General features: G+C 34.8%; 1 protein-coding gene across 5 annotated transcripts in view; it reads right to left on the bottom strand.

Moving 5' to 3' along the window:
- Positions 1 to 19,701, bottom strand: part of LRRC7 (leucine rich repeat containing 7) — a 502,831-nt gene that overhangs the window by 80,795 nt on the left and 402,335 nt on the right. For 4 of the 5 annotated variants that reach the window (XM_049699435.1, XM_033407473.2, XM_049699429.1 and 1 more), the window contains 3 exons: positions 15,828 to 15,939; positions 15,435 to 15,615; positions 12,072 to 13,752 (listed from right to left, as the gene is read on the bottom strand). In XM_049699435.1, the coding sequence (XP_049555392.1) occupies positions 12,072 to 13,752; positions 15,435 to 15,615; positions 15,828 to 15,939 (1,974 nt within the window). Of the gene's footprint in view, positions 1 to 8,043; positions 8,185 to 12,071; positions 13,753 to 15,434; positions 15,616 to 15,827; positions 15,940 to 19,701 lie in introns of all 5 variants that reach the window. The other variant, XM_004280746.4, reaches the window with a different exon arrangement.

The following is a 19,701-nucleotide window of genomic DNA, read 5'->3' on the forward strand; positions in this document are numbered from 1 at the left end:
GAAATAATTCAATTTTCTTCTTTGGCTTTGGCCGTGTGAATTCCTTTTTCATGAGCATATCAGCAAGTATGAAAAAAGAGAAAAAAGGTACTGAATGGAGGCTCCTGGGTTAGTTAGGAATGAATTTACATGTGTTTGTTTGAAAATCAAATAGAGGTAACATATTTAAAGTATATATTACTTGAAAATAACCAGACAGCTATTCAATGACCATCTGTCTGATTTCAAGCATTAATTTTCTAATCTTTATCTTTTAGAGATTAATGTTTGCATATGCCCACACACGATTTTTCTAGCATATGATAAATCAAACTGTTAAAATTAAGCAGTTAAAATATAATTATGCAGGCAGACACTACTGGACAGTTTTCTTTTTGAATTTTTAGTACTCATGTCTTTTCTGGTTTGGTTTCTTTGCCAATGAAGTGGGATAATAAATATATTCAACTAGGTGGGTCTGTGGAACACAGAGTTTTGAGAAGTGGTCAGAATTCAACACATATAATCTTTTTTTCCTCCATATCATCTTCATCTCCATCTCTATTTCCTCCACTAAACTCCCTTCAGCTGCCCAGACATGACTCCTACTCAGAGAGCAACTGAGAATTGCAAGATTCTTTTCAATGCAAAAGAAGGCTAAAACCCTTAGTCAAAATCCTAATATCATGATAATGAGATTCTTCATTAATTTAGCAATTAATCTCTCTCTTTTTAAAATTAGAATTAACAACCGCACTAATTCCTTTATGTTACAGGGCCCAAAGAGAACATAAACATGCAGACACATGAAAAAAATACTTTGACTAGACACCAAAATTAAAGGAATTTCCTGAAAGCAATTTCCTTTATTAATTTCAAGAATGCTCTGGCCTCTTTGTTTTTCTGAAGTGAGACACCCTACGGGTGACTTAAGTTTGCAAAAAATAGACTGTGAAAACAGTTTACTAATGTTTGGGAAGGAAGAACCCAAAAGAGAATTATGTAGTGGGTTCACATTCTTTCTCAAAAGGAGTGAGTATAGCTAGTTACAAAAAAATGAACTTCTGATAAACTGCTCCTGAGCTTTACATAAATACAGTTACTTAGTTGTTAAAATTCTATGAAAAGTTACAAGGAGCAACTGTCACTATTGAATTTTATTATTTCAAAGAAAATAAGCAAATTGAGGTTCAATTATCTTTAGTACCACATTCTAGTTATTTTCTTTAGATACTTCAAAAGATTAAGAATTAGTCTTTTCCTCACCACATATGACCAATTAAATATAAAATACGTGGAAAATCATCACAATATACCATTTCTTCAGCTTCTAAATTCTGTAGATCCTTAATATTTCAAAATAAAAGAAAAACTCATCAATGTGATTTAGTGAAAAGTCAGAAATTATATTTGTTAAGAAATTCGGTAATGCTAGTAGAAGTTTTGCTGAACAGATGCTAATCCCAAAGATGACTGTGGACATTTGTAGATTTAACGTTTATGATTTTGACTACTGTGAATGATCACAAGCATCTATTGGAAGGAAGAAGTAATTTCTAATTTGTTGAGACATAAAAGTGCATGAATATGTATCTCTATGTATATGTGTATGCATGAGCATGTATATGAGTGTATGCATGCAGGTATGCATATGTGTGCCCATATGTGAGGATATATGTATGTAGAGGATTCACATATATGAGTAAATGAGCTTAGTTGATCCAGTAGCTTTGCTCTTGACTGTTAATTGATGGGTGCACTGAAAGCTTGGGAAATTCACTTATGGCATTTAGTTGGAGGAATTATATGAGAGTGGTATTAGAATTTGGCACTGTGCAAAGGTCTTGGGATATATTCCTTAAGAACTCAAGGATCTATTTTGCTTAGTAATTGGCACATGGTTCACAGAGGGCATTACCACAGCTTCAAAAAAATGTGTGAAAACAACTTTCCCCAAAGTATTTTCAGTGAAATTATTCTTTTTCTGCATATTTTTTGAAAAAAGTAGGTTATAAAGACAAATATACACCAAGTTTGGATCTTAATTATTATGATTTCACAGTGTTCAATCTGAAGATGGTAATGTAATGTCCAGATTATTTTAAAGTTAGTATTTCATTATATTGGTGGGGAAGCATCTGTATGAGTACTAAGCTTATTTTGGTAATTTTAATCACTGTCTATGAGGATTTATGTGGATTTACAGGCTGAAGGTTTTTTTCATAATTAGAAAGATAAGTGAATCCTTCTTAAGCAATAGGTAGCAAAATCAGTAGAAACTATAGGCATAAGTCACCCCAAAGTGCTGCAGAAATATTGCTTTGCTTTCAGCAAACAAAACAAAACAAAATAAAGCAAAACAAAACTGGAATTAGGTAAGTAACCTTTGGAACTAGGGTGAACGAATGCATATCAGATATTGTTACTATTTGATCCTGAGTCACTTGCATAGGTCTATAAGAAAGGACATTAGAAATTTGAAAAGAATTTAGGTGCAAACATTGCTATCTAAACTCTAATTCAAAAGACGGTGGAATAAGTATCAACTAATAAAACAGATACTGAGGCCATCTTCTTCCAGGCAAAATTATATGAAAAGATCATTGAATACATATATTTCCATAATTTCAACTTCCCTTCCTCTGAAATTGTAATTTATATTAGTGTCTGTTTCAATAAGCCAAAAAGCAGTAGGTACTATGGCGTAATATTATGTTGGTAAAAGTTAAAAAAAAAAAAAAGGAAAAAAATTATCAATTTCTCCAGTGTAGAAGAGACCACACTACTTATATTGGCAGCTGGACACCTGCAGATGGGGAGTTAGAAAAGGCCAGGGATTTCTTTCCCAGCCTTGCATGTCTCTGGAGCAGGATTATTATGGATGATTAAGTCGTGATTTTCTTAGGTTCAAAACCTTTGATCTTTTCCTGCTACCAAACATATTTCTTGGTGTTACTGAGTGCTCAGGAAATGCAAGTGGATCTTAAAGAGGGCAAGGTAACTGCTAGCATTTATTAAGCTCAGCTAAATAAGAGAGCACTGTATCTGTAGCACATAGGGGATGATTTGGATCATGATGTATTTTAGATTAGTTATTATGTTCTACTTGTGTATTCTTTTCTCCGTCCCATAAGATCTACTTTTCTGGATTGTTGTGAAGATAATATAATTATGTATATGAAAGAGCTTTATCAAATATTATGAATTACAGTCAATGAAAATGTCCGATTTTATAAACATTTGAGAAGACATCATCATATACAAGAAATAGGGACTTGAGTGCTAAGCAGAGTCGGATTCAAATTCTACTACCATGCTAGGTGTAGTGGTTACAACAGTAAAACAGTGAAAATATAGTTGAGTTCTTTTATGTAACACATGAGTCTCAGTTTCTTCTTCTATACAATGGTGAGAAATAATTCCATTCAGGATTTTTGTGAGGGTTGTGCAAAAAAAAAAAAAAATTTAAAGTATCTCATGGTACTATGTACATAGTAGATTTCCAATAAATCCTAGTCTTTATTCTTCTCCTATCAAAATATTTATTTTTTCTACCATTAATCTGGATAATAAAAATGACAGTTTGAACTGACATTTTACAATTTTATATTTCTCTTTGATAACATAAAATTTCAAGACAGTAGCTAAGCTCAATTACAACAGAACACATCCAAAGAAGCACATTGAACCATCAATAACGTCATAGAAAGTTGTCTTAAATGCTTTTTGGAGAGGCAGTGAATAAATGACAAATGAATAAATGAATGAATGAATGAATGAATAAGTAAATAGATAGAGAATACTAATAATTTATAATTTAATAGCTGACTTATATGTCTTAGATGTTCTATTTATAAATACTATTAAATTTTTTATTAAACTAGAGTAAGCATCAAAAGATGAAAATATTAAAGGAAATTAAATTTATTAAACTAATTTTGTGGTTTTCTTGATTTGCATTCTGTTAATATCAAAACAGTTTCTGTAGAATTACCATAGAAAATATAATTTACTATCTATAATACAGAAAGACTATATTTAGCTTGTAGTCCATGAAAAATGTACAGTACTCGACCTGGAATATAATAAATATGAAAAAATAGAAATATTCAAAACACATAGCAAAATCTGGGAGAGTCTTTTCTTTTTATCCACATAAATATTCGCTGTGTAAATACTTCAAGTTCAGAGTTCTTCAATCTTTATTCAAAAATAGTTATATCTTTTAAGTAGTTTATTACAAATTTGTTTAAAAGAAAATTGAGAAAAAATTATTAGATATGTTTTGGTAGTCTAAAAAAAAAAAAAAGATCCAAACCGAAAAACAAATAATTTGCTCAGTCAGGACCTCAGGTAGTGCCCTTTTGTCAATTACCATAATGGAAGGATGGGGAGGTAGGAATCACAAAAAGGTGCTCTCTCTGGGTACATAACTTGCAAGAAGACAATCTCAGTGTAATAGAGAAAATACAAAGAGATGCTCCTTTCTTCTAATTGCAAGAGGTTAAGTCTTGCCAGCAGAGGGTGTGGGGAAAGGGTCTGGATTTCAACCCCTGAATGTTCCCTGAGGAGGGCACCACCTATACAAAAGTATGCTGCAACTCCATACCCAGTTCTTAACTGGTAATATGTGAAAACATTCATTTAGATTCCTTAGGACACTTCATTTATTCTTTCTAGGACACCCCAAAGTCATTTACCACAGTACTTAACTAGAGATAGCCAGTGTTATCATTCAGCAATTTTATGAATAAAAAGATAGCTCCAGGATTTTCACAGGAGAATGAACAGTTTTTGTCAATTTTATCTACTGAAATATTTTTATTTTGATCTTACTCTATATTTTAGTGCAATTCTCATGGCTAACAATCATTTAGAGGCTGTAATGATATCTTAAATAGCTGATACTAATTTTTATTATCTTAAGTGGCAAGATGAAAGTGCTGTAATAGGTTTTTATGTATTTGTAAATCAAAGGAAAATAATTTTTGCCTATCTCCTCTCCTGGTGAGAAGGGCTCCAGGAAACTGAGCCTCAATCATAGGACCGGTTATCAACGGTTAGTGGAGAATCTGAAAGGCTGCCCCTTAAGAGAGGTTGACCCTAAAGTTTGGCAGAAAAACCAAACAAATTTTCAAATTAAGGAGCTCTGCAGAAGAGATATACCTGAGCACAAAGGCAAAAGGGCAGAGACTTAGATTGGAATCCATGAAAGGAAGTAGAGCATGGAGTAGTCTTGAAAGTGATTAAACATCCAGTAACCACACCTGATAATGTTCCTGCACTAGCAACAAGGTAGCAAAGTTGTCCAGATGCTGAAATGTCTACAGTTTACAGGGCTTAAACTCATCATTTGGGTCATAAAATCTTTTGAGGGCAATGGAGTAGTTGCCCTGACTGTTTATTTCCATCCCTTGCTTTCTTTCTTCTCCCTTTTATTTATTTATTTTTTGGTGTGTATAATAAAGTATTGATGATAATTCATTTTGAGATAGACTATTTCAATACTTGAATTACTCTTTTTTAGGGGGGCCTGGATGGCAGCTTATTTATTTATTTGTTTTTATTGAAGTATACTTGATTTACAATATTGTGTTAGTTTCAGTTGTATGCAAAGTGATTCAGTTCTATATATATGTGTGTGTGTGTATATACTGAAATGTATATATATTATTTCATATATATTCATTTTCAGTTTCTTTTCCATACTTGAATTATTCTTGGTTTGCAATTTAAGGTAGTTTCCAAAAAGAATTCCTTTAGGTCATCTCTGTGCCCAACTGAGTAAGGTTGCAATGTCTCCAAATATAACTCTGCAATATTTCTGTTACAGATCATCTTAGAGCTATAGTAATAGTTAATGAATCCATTCTATAGGGTACCCCCCCAAACATCAGAAAATTAATATAGCAACACAGAGGTACCTAATTTATATCTGGAGAATAATTTATACATTGAGAAACAGTGCTTCAAGTGTATTACCATTTTTCAGACACTGAATATATCTATATTATCCTATAGATTGATGAGAAAATAGGGCTAAAAACTAAGCAAAATAAGGGGTTATCCATATGATATAATTTCAAGGGGTTCAAGCAATAGCTTCTTTCATACCAAGATCTCTCAAATCTGCTCACTGTATTTTGAAATTCTATGATTGTAGTTTAAGGGTTTGATTTCTGTTTAATTACCAAGCTCTCCAGAAAAGGTGTCTATTTAAGTTGTGATGGCTCATCTGTTCCTTAGTGCAAATAAGTTTCAAGATCTTTTTGAACACTGGTTTTGTTAGGGCAGAAGATGAAAGCCCTGGGCATCTAAGAGGACATGAAGAACAGACTAGAGGCTCCTGTGAAAAGGGTCTCACTGACGGTAGTGTGCTGGAGCCGACTTGTACTAGCTCATGAGAGCTGACTATTCTCAGTCCCAATTCTGAGTTCAGTGATGTCAAGTTACTACTTTGAAATTGGCCAGAGAGGGAGTGTTTTATCACTGACATAGGTAAACACCATAAATCAGTCATTTTTCTCCCTGGAGAGAGTTACCTACACAATACTGGTCCTGTAACAGGAGACTGAGGACAAGGAAAATAATTTTCAAAAGTTCTCAATTAAGTTAGCCTTTTTTCTTTTCCCCAAAGTGATCATGGGTGACAAAAAAAGCTGTGAATTTAAATGTCTCTTTAATTTTATTACTCTCCTCAGAGTAGGAAGCAAGCTATACAGAGCTAGGGGCTGTTATTAAGGCTAATTTGACAATAAAACATGAGTTTGTGGTCTTATAACACTCACTTTCCTGGGATGGGAGTTTGCTTCATATGTTCATCAATTTGATTAAGAGAAGAGTGTTTGGAGGCTACCATCATTTTGTTATCCTTACTTTTCCATTGCTTTTTTTTGTAAAAACTTACTAGGTTAATGACTACATTAATAATATAGTCATAAAGACATATTGTGTGAAAATGACTCATTAGTTTCCATCGAAAGGTAACTAAGAGTGCATTAGTCAATTTAAACAGGTAAAATGTGTATTCTCTGTTTTGCCTGAATGAAACAAGCAGAAACGGTCCTTTGACAATGGAAATGTTTCCTCTTACAGTATATTCTCTTTCAAATAAGCCTACATTTTCATTTAAAATCATGTGAACTTTCCACTTTTCCATTAACCCAGGATGAGTAAAAATTTGCTAGCTAAGTTACAAATTTGTTTCTCATGTTTTACTTCTGTGTAATATTTCCTACAAAAAAAAATGGGCTAAAGAAGTATTTAGAAGTGCCAACCACTTAATTTTCATTCTAATTTAGGACTTTATGTCTTTTCCAAAGGAATCAGCTGAAATCCAATAATAATTTCTTTGTGTGTGTGTGTGTGTCTCTTTGTTTTGTTCTTTTATTTTTATTATTTCTTTCACTTCATGAGGATTAAAACTGTAGTTCACATCCATTCTCTATCTCAGCTCTTGTACTCAACCAGCATTTATTTAATCTTTTCTTCTGAGAATTCCTTACTTATAGCTAGTTCATTGGTACATTTAAGACTTAGATTAATTGACCATAACTGTGTGGGTTTATTTCTCAGCTGTCTGTTGCGTTCCATTGATCTATGTGTCTGTTTTTATGCCAGTGCCATCCAGTAATAATTTCTAGTTCTGTTCTCAGAATGCATCAGCAAGAGAATATAGGGTGGTCTCCAAAAAAGTAAAAAAAAAAAAAAAAAGGGAGGTATATATCAATACATACATATACACACACAAAAGAAAGAGAAGCAAAGAGTAAAAGAAAAAGAAAATGAATAATAAGAAAAAAAATGAGTCTTAAAGCAACACAAAAAGCCATGTACCTGCTCAATCCAAAAAGCAAAGCTGTTAAGCAGGAACCTGATAATCAATCTAGCTATAAATATTCATTTAGCAGCTAAGAGTTTGGGCTCTACATTGTTTGCCCTTGTGCTTTTTGGACTCCTGAGAGTCTATAAGCAGGGCTGTATGTACAGCCTAAACACATTACGTGAACAAACAACATTAATTGGCTTTGGTATGCTGACACATGTAGGGCAGTCCATACTTACTTTCTGAAGAGGTAGTTCTTGTAGATCAAATTTAGACTTAGTCTGCAAGTTTAAAGTCATGCTTCTGCCTGCATGCATTGCTGAAATACCTCCATAGGGCAGCATGCCAAGGTTAACTGTGCTGTGTTTGTAAGCAGCATTCTGAGTAGAGGAAATAATCATGTGACAGGATGTGAACACATGCTCAACAAACTGATTATTACACGAACATGTTTAAATTTATAACATTTAACTTAAAGCAGGCAAACAGTAACTTTCTTTTTTAAACATGCACTTGATCAGACAGAAGCATACAGTAAACAGTGTTAGTTATGCACATAATGAGTACCATCCAAAACTACAGAAAAGACAAAAAGCAAAGATAACATTTGTTTTACATTTGCTGCTAACTCAAAGGCATAAAATCTATCTCTTATATATCATGATTGTAGTGACTTCGGACAAATGTTCATCAGTGGCGGTCTATTAATTCAAAAATTTCAAACAGCGAGGTCTTAATCAAATTTTGTCAGCTGCAAATCTCATGGTCTCTTTCACATTGTAAGATTAGCACATACAAATTAGCTTAGCTTATAATTCTGCCTTAAAACTAATACACTGAAAAGTTAAAGCCAAAATCAGTTGCTTTTATTTCTCTGTCTATAGGCATAATTATGGCAACTCAGAAAAAAGAGCTGGTCAAAAAAATCAGTCAATCTGACCAGTGGATGATTGAATTTGCTTATTAGTTTAGTTAAACCAGTCAACTTGTATGTGAATCCAAATATTCTAACTTTTTTGTTGTTTCTTAATTACATTTTAAACTGGAAAAATTTCATAATGAAACTAAAGGAACTATGATTTGAACTATTAATGCTGTTTATCTGATATACCTAAATACCTATAGAACATTCTAGTGATATTTGCATTGTAGCTACCCTTCAGTAGGTTCATCTAAAGTTATTCCAAGTGTCTGATATGTAGTTTGTTTTTTTCTACAGAACTTCATTTAAAAATTAAAACATTTTGTATACCCTGTCATCAAATAGTTTCCATCAGTACAATCTCTACTTTCCACCTATCATGGACATGTAATAATTGACAGCATTTGGCCCTTTTAAGTAATTCTCTTAATTTGGAAAAAAAAATCTACAGAAGTTAACTTAGTACACTTTTTAAAACTGGATATTATTGAACATTAACAGCAGGCAGCTATTCTATTCTGAGGGCATTTTTGCAAAGAAATGATTTTTAGCACCAGAATTCCATCAACTGAAAGACTATTAAACTCCTGATGGTGTGCTGTCTACTAATCATATTCGTTATGGATCCCTGATTATTTCATCCAGAGATTTTTTTTCATTGTCACCATGCCAAAACTGAAAAGGACACTGAACATTTCAATCTAGCACTTGAATGACTCCTTAAGGGTTAAAATGACTCCAGTCTAGTGCTCTCTCAGCTCTTATGGAAGAGTAGCAGTCTTAGACATATGGGTTCATGTTTTCATTTCTCCCAGTCAAATGGGGCTCTATAGTGGAAGCATGAGCCTTGAGATAAAACCAAAGGAGAAAACAAGCATCTTTAATCTAGGGTAGTACTTGGAGCTGCCTCTCCAAGGTCAACACTGAGCAAGATCTTTAACCAACATTATGTAGAACACTTAAGCTTATCCAATGTCCAGGCTTCTAGGCAGTTCTCTTGTATGAGGAATGGACAAAGATCTTGTAGTTTCTAATGTAACTATTTGATTTCCAGGGTTCAAATCACTCAACTAAATTTCACTGAAAGGAAGCACACTGTGTCTGGGGCAATCTGACTTTGGGCAGAATGTTAAGAACAACAGTACAGAACTATTTTTACATAGCAACTCTGTGTTCCAGCACCCTGAATTTATCTTGTTTTAAGTTTTAAGTTAGATACAGCCTGAATAGCTCAGTAACTCAATTTAGAGAGGGAAAGAAAAGTTACTTGGAGAAAAGAGGAAGAGCTTTCAGGATTTGATAGCTTGAAGCAATATTCTAAGGTAATTTAATTTCATGGAATTAAATGAGAAGCTATTAAATATACATTGAAATTGCTCTGAAAAATGAAAGACAGACTGAGGGAATTATAAAGACAGAGGATACGTGAAGACTAACTAAAAAGGGAGGTATTGTCACAGTAATGGAAAAATACATACAAATTTACTTTTAGTTATCTGGATCTGGGACAGGCAGGACCTCCAGACTTCTGCTGATCCAAATCCCCCTTCCCCAGTCCTATTTTCCTCTCTCCAAATTCCTGCTCCAACTAGAGGAGTCACCTACTTTTCAGTAGCTCTGATCAAAGGAAAGGAACCATTTATTTGGGAAACCAGTAAATAAATGATGGTACCAAGTGCTTAAACTTTTGTCTTTTCTTTTTCATGCTTTGTTTTCACTCACTCCTCTGTTGCCTCAAATTACTAGTCATTGTATATATGCTCCAAAAAGCTTCTTATAACCTTTCTTGGCTAGTTCATCTTACCCTGTTACGTATGGTCGTGTCTACACGAGGCCAGAGTTCCCAAACTGTACTGTTTTATTTGGCCCCAAATATTTTCGCCCTCCAAGTTATCTGTCTACATGGAGGGTATAACTTGAGGTAAGGCATGGTGACAACCGACCAGGTGTCTCCCACTGACAGCCAGTCATGAGGCTTTGATGAGGCTCCCTTCAATGGGACTGAGCACACCTATTTGAAACAGACATTCTGATGAAATATTTTGCAAGGCAGAACCAGTTTCCACATTGAGAAATTAATACCCAAACCCACATTTATTAGTTCACTCTTTCCCTATAAATAATTGTTTTCTTGTCATGTAGACACGACCTACAAACAATATAATTATTTTAAAAGAGTACACCTGAAAACATAAAATTCAGCATTAAGAAAATATATAATAAATGCAGTGACCTGTGCTTTTAGCAGGACACCAAATGAAATAAAACTATTGAGTGAAACATTCTAATGGTATATTATACCCAGATCCCCAATTTACACTGAGCATTTAAACCTAGAAATAGAGAACAAAAGGCCCTATTTTCACAAAAAGGACTTTTAAGATTCTAAGGTCAATGCAGAGTACACAAAGCCCTCTACACCAAAGCCGCAAAGTATCAATACACTCAGTGATGATGGTCAATTGATCATAGTTCTAGAAAATGCAGACTTCTCTTAGAGAGATACAAACAACAACAAAAAGTAATTCTAGGTCTTCTACAAGTTTTTTTTTTTTGCTCTCCTCAATTGCTATGCATTTCATGATTTGCTGTGATTCAATTTTTAACTGCATTAGGATTAATGTCCCCCCCCCTTTTTTGCTGCAATATACACACTAATTTGTACGTTTGTAGTCTTTATAAAGACATCATCTATTTTTGTTGTCTGTAGTATGATTTGAATTTAACCATTTCTTTCTATATGAAAAGCAACATTCTAAATGGCAGGATTTTCATTGAATAAAATAATGTGTAGGAGGGCATTCAATCTCTGCTTATTTTATTTTTCTGTTTCTTGCTGAGAAGATTATTGCTCATTAGAAGTAATAACCTTAGTAGTCCCATAGCAGTAACTATATGCAAATTGTATAAACAAATTAGGTCTGATTTTAATATAAGTGAGTCTGTGCAGAAAGGATTAGAATACTCACTTTTTATAGATTCAATAAAAATCATACTCTTTAGGTCACTAGAGAACAGTTTTGTGTCCTAGGAGATGCATTTTGCCTTAATGGCTAGAAAGCAATTGAAGCACTATCCCATATAACAGAGTCGAATTCTTTCTTACTAACCATATTTAGGATAGTTTTGACAAATAATTCACCTATACATTATGAACTCTCAAAGAGCCTCAAACAGTATCCATGAAAAACTATTATGATCAATTTCCCCACAATATAAAGATAAATAAAATGCTGATCATCTATTCATTCATGTAGTTCATGCTTCACTACATGTGCTTAGAAATGCCAATAAAGTAAAACTAAAGGCAGGGGGGATATTCTTACAGAGAAATGCCAAACATACCCTGTCTAACCTTCTAGCTTCTATATGTCTAAGCAGCTGTTGTCTCCAGTCTGCAGGCATTTTACCACAGCTCTCCTCTCCCTTCACAGGAGTAGGCCTCGTCTTTATATCACTGTTATCTGATGGCTTGTCACCATAGTTACCCAAGTTATAGTCAGATGGTATTTTTTCCAAAAGAGCTGCCATAGTAGGCCTAGCTGAAACTGGCCTGGTTTGGGAGGCACCATAACTCTCTGTACTGTAGCTTCTTGCAGACAATGGCCTCCTTTGGGTAAGGTTTTTAACTGGAAAACTTCCCGCCTGAGCTTTCACTTCTTGATATGAAGGGTGTTCATCTTCATACCTGCCATTCCTTTTCAGGAACTGGGACTCAGTCACTGAAACGCTGCTTTGGCGATCCAGACCTGCCCTATATGGAGGTCTGCCGTACCTATCATTCGGAGGCAGCTCATGAGGTTCACTGACCCTTCTAAACATGGCCATTTCTGTGGAACTCGCCAGGGAGTCAGCTCTTCTCAAGAAGCCTGCCCTGGCACCTTGGCTTGCAAACTGGGCATTTACCACAGCATCCTCATTAACAGATGGCTGAGAAAATGAAAATATTTGCTCAATCGGTGGGTATCCTCTGTAAGCTCTAGGACTAACCAAATCCTTGGTGATGTTTTTGCCCGGCTGTTGCACGTACTCAGAATTGTGTTGAAAGGGGGGCGGTATCCTCTTTTCAGCTTTAACCTCCACTGCTCCTTGGGGATTGAAGCTTTGGTCAAATTGATAGACTTTTTTTGTCATGGAAGCTTTTTGTTGTTGTGGCCCTTTACAACTTCCATAAGTGAGCATCTCGTCATCCAGCATCGGGACTGACTGGCTTCGAGACATACTGGACATACCGTGCTCTGGTCCTAACATTTTGTCAGGTCGTTCGTGACTTCCTAAGTGATCACTCCCAGAAGCATAGTTTTCTAATGGTATATTATAAACCTTGTATGTACCAACGTCAATCTCATCGATACTCTGTGACTTCTTGAATTTATTGGACTTGATGTCTTTCATTAGTGGGGAAAGCCTCTCTGTGCTTTTGCTAATTGAAATAACACCTTTAGAAGATTCTGGGCGGCAGTGGATTTGAGAAAAGACATTACTGAGACTCCTGTTGGGATTAGAATCATGATACTCCCATGGTACTCCTGGAGAAAAAGGACTAGGTATTTCAGCAGATTCTTTTATATGTTCTTTCCTTTCAGGCAATGGGCTGGTGGTAGGGGTTGTCTCTAATTTGGAAGGGAAAGCAGTCCTGTCTTCAAAAGGACTAGGGGTTCTGGTCCAATTCTGCCAAGGATTGGAAGGAGGCACTTCTGTTTCTGGTGTGTGTCTGTGTGTAGACTGCTCAAGTTCCAGGGGAACACCAACAATCCTGTCCTGCCTAATCAAAGGCCTGCGTCCATGAGAAGATGTGCTTCTAGATTTTGAACTCAGGAGAGGATTATTGTTGGCATTCTCGCCTGTGGTTTCCTCTGCAACAAACCCGGTGTTATCATAATGTGAGCCATCAGTCCAGTTGTCAGTGAAAGTGTCACTCAATGGCAGCCGGTCAGGACGCTGTGGTAGATTCCCTGGGGGGACAGCCTCCCGCTGGCTGAGCAATGGCTTTGCATCAAGAGGCTGTGGGAAAGATTGTGCAATCCTGTGAACACAATGGGAAGAAGAAACCTGAAAATGAGGAAGATCTGGGTCCTTGCCAGAAAGAACACCCGGCCAGAATACCACCATCTTTTGTTCAACTGATCATTCATCCACACGTCAATTATGATTAACGATAGCATTATTATTCCATGTCCAAAAAGAGTCACCCCTTTACCCTGCTCTAAATTTTATTTCTTCTCAGTTATCATTACCTTCTAATATACACAGTTTACTTACCTGTTATATGTCTTGTGTCCTCTGCAAGAATGTAAACTCATGAGGGCAGAGGTTTTTTTCTCTTCAGGCTTAGCATAGTGCATGGCACATAGTAGGTACTAAGTACATATTTGTTGAATGAATGAATGAATGAATAAATGAGTGAATGAAAGAAATATAGATATTTTTAGTAATGGTCCTGAAACCTGTCTGATAATTAGAGCTACCTGATTCCTGGTCCCCATGAATTTCTGATTCAGTACATTTCCAAACTATTAGTTGAGAGTACATTTCTTATCAATGCTTCTTATATCTAATGAACCCAAGTTGTCTTCAAATAACATATTTGAGGGCCAGGTATTAGAAGACATTAAATCCATTGTATAGTGTATGCATTCACATATCTTTTTCTAGAATGTAAATTAAATTAAATTAAATAATTAAATTAAATTAAATTGTGAGTTCTGGTCATTGGCATGTTTATTCTGGTGACCACAGTATCTCTACAAGATGCTCATTTTTCTAAGTTTATTCTAAACCATTTGCACACTAATGATATTGAATTATATATCTTTTATTAAAGATTTTTAAGGGCTTTTGCTAATTGAAAAAAAGTACATTTAGAAGGCATCTTCCAAAAGTACCTAAATCAGTCTCAGCTTATATAACAAATAATAAATTTAGAAACTGAAAGAGTTAAGATTTTTATCATGGGCATCAATGAGTAGAAATAGTTATTCATCAATTACCAAAGAATATATTGTTAACAGTATTGACATTAGCAGTAAAATCTGAGTGAAAGTCATTGACTACCTATATCATATGAAAATTTTTATTTGCTATTTGTTACAACATGTTACAAAACAACATGTTACAAAACAAGGGAATCAGCACTGGATAAATGCTACTTCATTGAGTCACTTTATTGACCTCCATAGCTTTTGATTTTAATATATCTGTAAAATGGAAGTAATATAGAGTAGGAGCCATTTTGGAAGGATTAAATACTTTTACTTACATTCTAACTTTTCCAGGTGGTGATAAAATGATGATGATGAAGATGCTGATGAAAAATTTATTGAATGTTTACTCTGTACTTGGCACATTAGTGCTTTCCATGAATCTTTCTTTAATTCATAACACCATTTTGGATGGTGAATGCCCAAATGTGTCACAATTATGTACTGAGGCAAACACAATTTTTGATTTTTGATTAAAAATTTTTTGGGTTCTATCATCTCAACCTGTTAATGTACTACCCTCACTCCGTAAACAATGGTTTTGCTGTGTAAAATGGATTTATCCACTCTTGGAAATCCCAGGGGGACTACATTTGCTTACCTGCCCCTCTGTCTTCTATGCCACTCATGTGCTGAATACAATCCCCAAATTAAGAAGATTCCATTTTTTTAAAATGTTGCTGAAAATAAGCATTTGGGGACAGAAAAGAGGGAATTCTAAACACACCTGTTACCCCACAAAGAATTATGTACTGCCTCTTTAGCTGTTGTCTGCAAGGACCCCACTTTAACCCGGGTGTTAGAGGATCCTGAGGAAGCCTGGGAAGGCGAGTAGTCTGAGTAAGTGCCTGAGGAAACACTGTTATTCAGACAGTGAGTTTTGTCAACTTCAGACTCATCTGTTGATTCTGAAATGTAAACAGGAAATTATTATAATGCTGTGAACATTGACAAGTATAAACACAGAAAGGCAAGTATGAAAAACAGCATACCAATGAATGTTAGAGATACATATTTATAAAATATTTCTATAGACTATGGTATATCATAATTTACAACTGGTGATTCATCATGCACATGCATTTGTGGCATATTTTCCACATCAGGTTCACAATGTTACCTTTTTTGTCCTTCCCTAGCAGAACAAGTTTGGGTGGGTACAGAGGGGTCTCAGCTAATGAAGGGTGAAGTTCCCCAATCCTCATTTCATTAGCTGGATGAACAAAAGAATCCTGAGAGATATAATAATACAGGACAAGGAAAGTAAACATTTAAACATTGGTTAACCAAGATGGCAATATCTTTATTTGGCTCAGATACAAGATGGGACTCCAGAATTTAATTCACCGTGGCGCACTAGGAGAAGTGAATCATATGTATCTCTGAGGTAAGCACTAAAATGTTTTGTTTTTCTAATTTAAATGAGTCCACTTATTCATCAGACATTTTTTGAAAGCTGTTTTTATGCCTGGCACTGTGCAAAGAACTGTGGAGTTTCCAAAGAAAGACAAAATGCCACCAATGCCCTGGGGGAGTTTACAGTCTAGTTAGGGAGATAGATATAACTCATAAAACAGGACTGAATTATAATAAGTCATATATAAGTAATACAATACATAATCTATAACATATAAACATGTAAGAGTTCTAAGGAATGAACTCTTTTAAGAGTTCTAAGAGGAAAAAAAAAAAAAGAGTTCTAAGAGGAATATATTACTGACCAACTAGTTTTTTTTTCAAATATTAACAAAGTTAATGCACAATTGGGCCCTATAAATATTGCTTTTACTGACAATCTCCCTCTTAATTCCTACTGTTTCCCAAGTGATCTTCTCAGTTTCTTTAGTTTTACCATGCCTTCTTCCAAAGGTTTCTAGTTTTCTCATGATCAATCTAGCCCGCTAAATCTTCACTCTACATCCTTTCACTCAGTGTAATGAGCAACATTGGTATAAGAATATAACTTTATGACAAATAAACATATTTAAAAAAACCGATGAATTTTAAACTTCTGTAATTCAAATTATTATTCCCGGTTAACCAGGTAGTGGGAGGACATTAGGAAAAGCAAAATTCTCACTTCCTTCTAGATATAAAAATGGCTTGTTTACACTCAGGAGTAAGTAGTGATATAAATTTGTGCACAGCAGTTATCTTTCTGTCTTTTCCCCTTAAGCTCAATTTGAATTCAAAGAAGAATTTTCAGTTTTTTTCATTCATTAGTACTTGTTTGTTTGAACATTAATGTAATACATTTAGAAGTATTTTGTTAAATTGGAGAAAGAATACACTTGAGGACAAAATATAATAATGAAATGGTTCCTGCCTTATAACTAATTGGTTGGTAATATCAGATAGAAACTCTTACTATACATTTTGCCTACCCCCTCCTGCCACCACAAACCTGGGTATATCTGACACTTTTTTAAAAAAAATAATATTTCAGTGGGAGAAGCCTGGACAATCATCTAGTCCAATCCTTTCATTTCCTAGAGGTGGATTCTGAGACTCAGTGAGGCCCAGGCTTACACAGATAAGTAGACAAAGATCCAGCATGGAGGTAGGATTCCTTTGGGCTCTAGTCCGATGATTATCCCTTACATTGCCGCCTCCTGGTTAGTTCAGCTTGAGCATGTTAGAGACTTAACATGCAGTATTGTATATATTTGAAGAGGAATGGAAAAGAGAATGGGATTGATGGAAATTCTGGAGATGAATAGGAAAATCTGTGTTTTCATGGATTTTGAAAATTATTTCAAAAGTTTAGCATAAGAAACTTTGGATATAGTTTTGAGTTGAGAGAATAGAGTAAAAGCCTTCACACATCTTTAGAGACATGTATTAAGTAGAAGCAGATGCAAGTTTGAGAAATGGTACTATGAAAGGCATAAAATATGTTAAGACTTTCAAAAATTTTTCAGTTACAAAGTGGCGTATTTCTGTTTTATTCCTGCTTTACCACTTATTAATCAGGTTGCCTCGAGCAAGTCACTGTAACTCTCTGGATCTTATTCAATTTATCAATAAAATGAGGGTAATAGATAATAAGAATTAGTGCAAATTTCTGTCTAATACTAACATTCTATAAATATCAATATAACTTATTTGTTGAAATAATATTTTAAAAAGGAAATATTCTTATGACATTTTAATATAGAAGTATAAGCATTTTGTTTTAGTCAAAAACAAATAAACAAAATAGTTGTATAAGCACAGAAATGTAAATATAGTTAAGGATTTCACTACTTTTTTTTCCCCTTATGCCTTACACATTCGGTACTCAATTTATCTTTTATGTATAGATCAAACATTTACACTTGTATCTCACAATTGTGACTGGAGCTCTGCATGGCAGCTATAGTTTGACTTAAATTCTAGTCTCTGACGCTGCTCAAGAATTTCTATTTTGAATCAAAAAAGAGCCCTCATGACTGGGAAGAATGATATCAGCTAATCATGAACTTGCATCTCTTCTCTAGAATTCTGTGGCCCTCCACCTAGGTAGAGGACTACTACTGAAGCAAGAGTAATGGATTTACACTGACCCAGTTAGACTCTCTTATCTTTATGAGCAAAATAATGATGATGATGATGATGATGGTGGTCATCAGTTAAGAAGAATCTATTACCTGTCTACTATTGTGTTACTATGCTAAACACTCTATTTTATCCCTGTTGATTATTTAAATGATAATCTTATTTTTATTGTTATTTATTATTTTAAGTTGTTTATTATTATCACCTTTGTTTTACAAGTAAAGAAATGGAATTTCAGAGAGGTAAGCAAATAATTCCAAGTCACAAGCTTAATAGGTGGTAGAGCTGGGATTTGAACTGGAATCTGTTCTTGAAGGTCTTCTATGGGATACTGTATATGCTATATTGTCTATCCTAAGAAAAGCTCACTTCTCAAATGGGCTTCACATAACAAAGTTAACTATCCAACAAAGGAAATTAATAATTGGCTTTGCCTCTATAAAGTCTTTTATAAATAGCTGGAAGAATCAAGTTCATGTTGGAAAAGTGGGTGAAGCTTTTGGGAGTACTTTTTTGGGTGAAGACAGTGGAAGTTACTAGTAGGGAATCAAATTTACTGGAGTTCCCATTATAAGTAAATTGAGCCATATTTTTTTCTGGTGAGGGGACAGAGATTGAGGGGAAAGAAAAGGTAAAAATTTTTTTTTTTTAACCCCATTGCCCTTCCACCAGTCAAACTAAATCTTGGCTGATACTGCTGTAGTGAAAGGGAGCCTAAAGCCTAAGGTAGAAGTCAAAGGGGGAAGAAAGCTTATGCCTGAGCTTTCGAGTCAAAATAAATAAAGGCATTAATAAAAGCATTTAAGGAAACTTTCAAGGGTAGTTGACTATTCTCTTTTTCCTGGAGAAAGATGTGATTCCTCTACAGAGAGAAATTGGACTGAGTCTCCTAAGAAATGGAAAAGTGCCTTCCTTTATGAAAGTGGTTAATGCAAGCTAGCGACTCACAGAAGTATTAAAAGAGAATGTGGCAGGGTCTCCCTCTCTTGTGGATGGGAAAGGAATGGTCATTTACTGCAGCTTTCCTCTGTGCCACGAACTGTGCTCAGAACTGTTATAAATATTTTCATCTGATTTCATCTCCGCAAAATCTCTGAAAGACTGTTATTATTATCTGTATTTTTACAGATAAGAAACCAAGGCTCAAAAAGGTTTCAGTGACTTGTCAAGGTCATACAATTGGTAACAAGGTGGAGTCAAACTTTGAATTCATGTCTTCTACACTTAAGTCCTTTCCCCCGTTCTGAAAACTGTGCTCTTGAGGCACTCACAGTGCTGTTGCTAATTCACAGGGACACATGGGTTACTTTAAATATTTGAGGGGAAAAAAGCAATACTTGACATCAGTCAGATACTGAGAGAACTGCTACCTTGAGGTAGCTCTCAGTTTCAACATTAGACTGCACACTTCTTTTGATTAATAGTCTGTGTGAATCTGGGTTTTTGGTGGTTGCTGT

The sequence above is a fragment of the Orcinus orca genome, chromosome 1 (genome assembly GCF_937001465.1).
Source record: "Orcinus orca chromosome 1, mOrcOrc1.1, whole genome shotgun sequence".
NCBI classification, from domain to species: Eukaryota; Metazoa; Chordata; class Mammalia; order Artiodactyla; family Delphinidae; genus Orcinus; species Orcinus orca.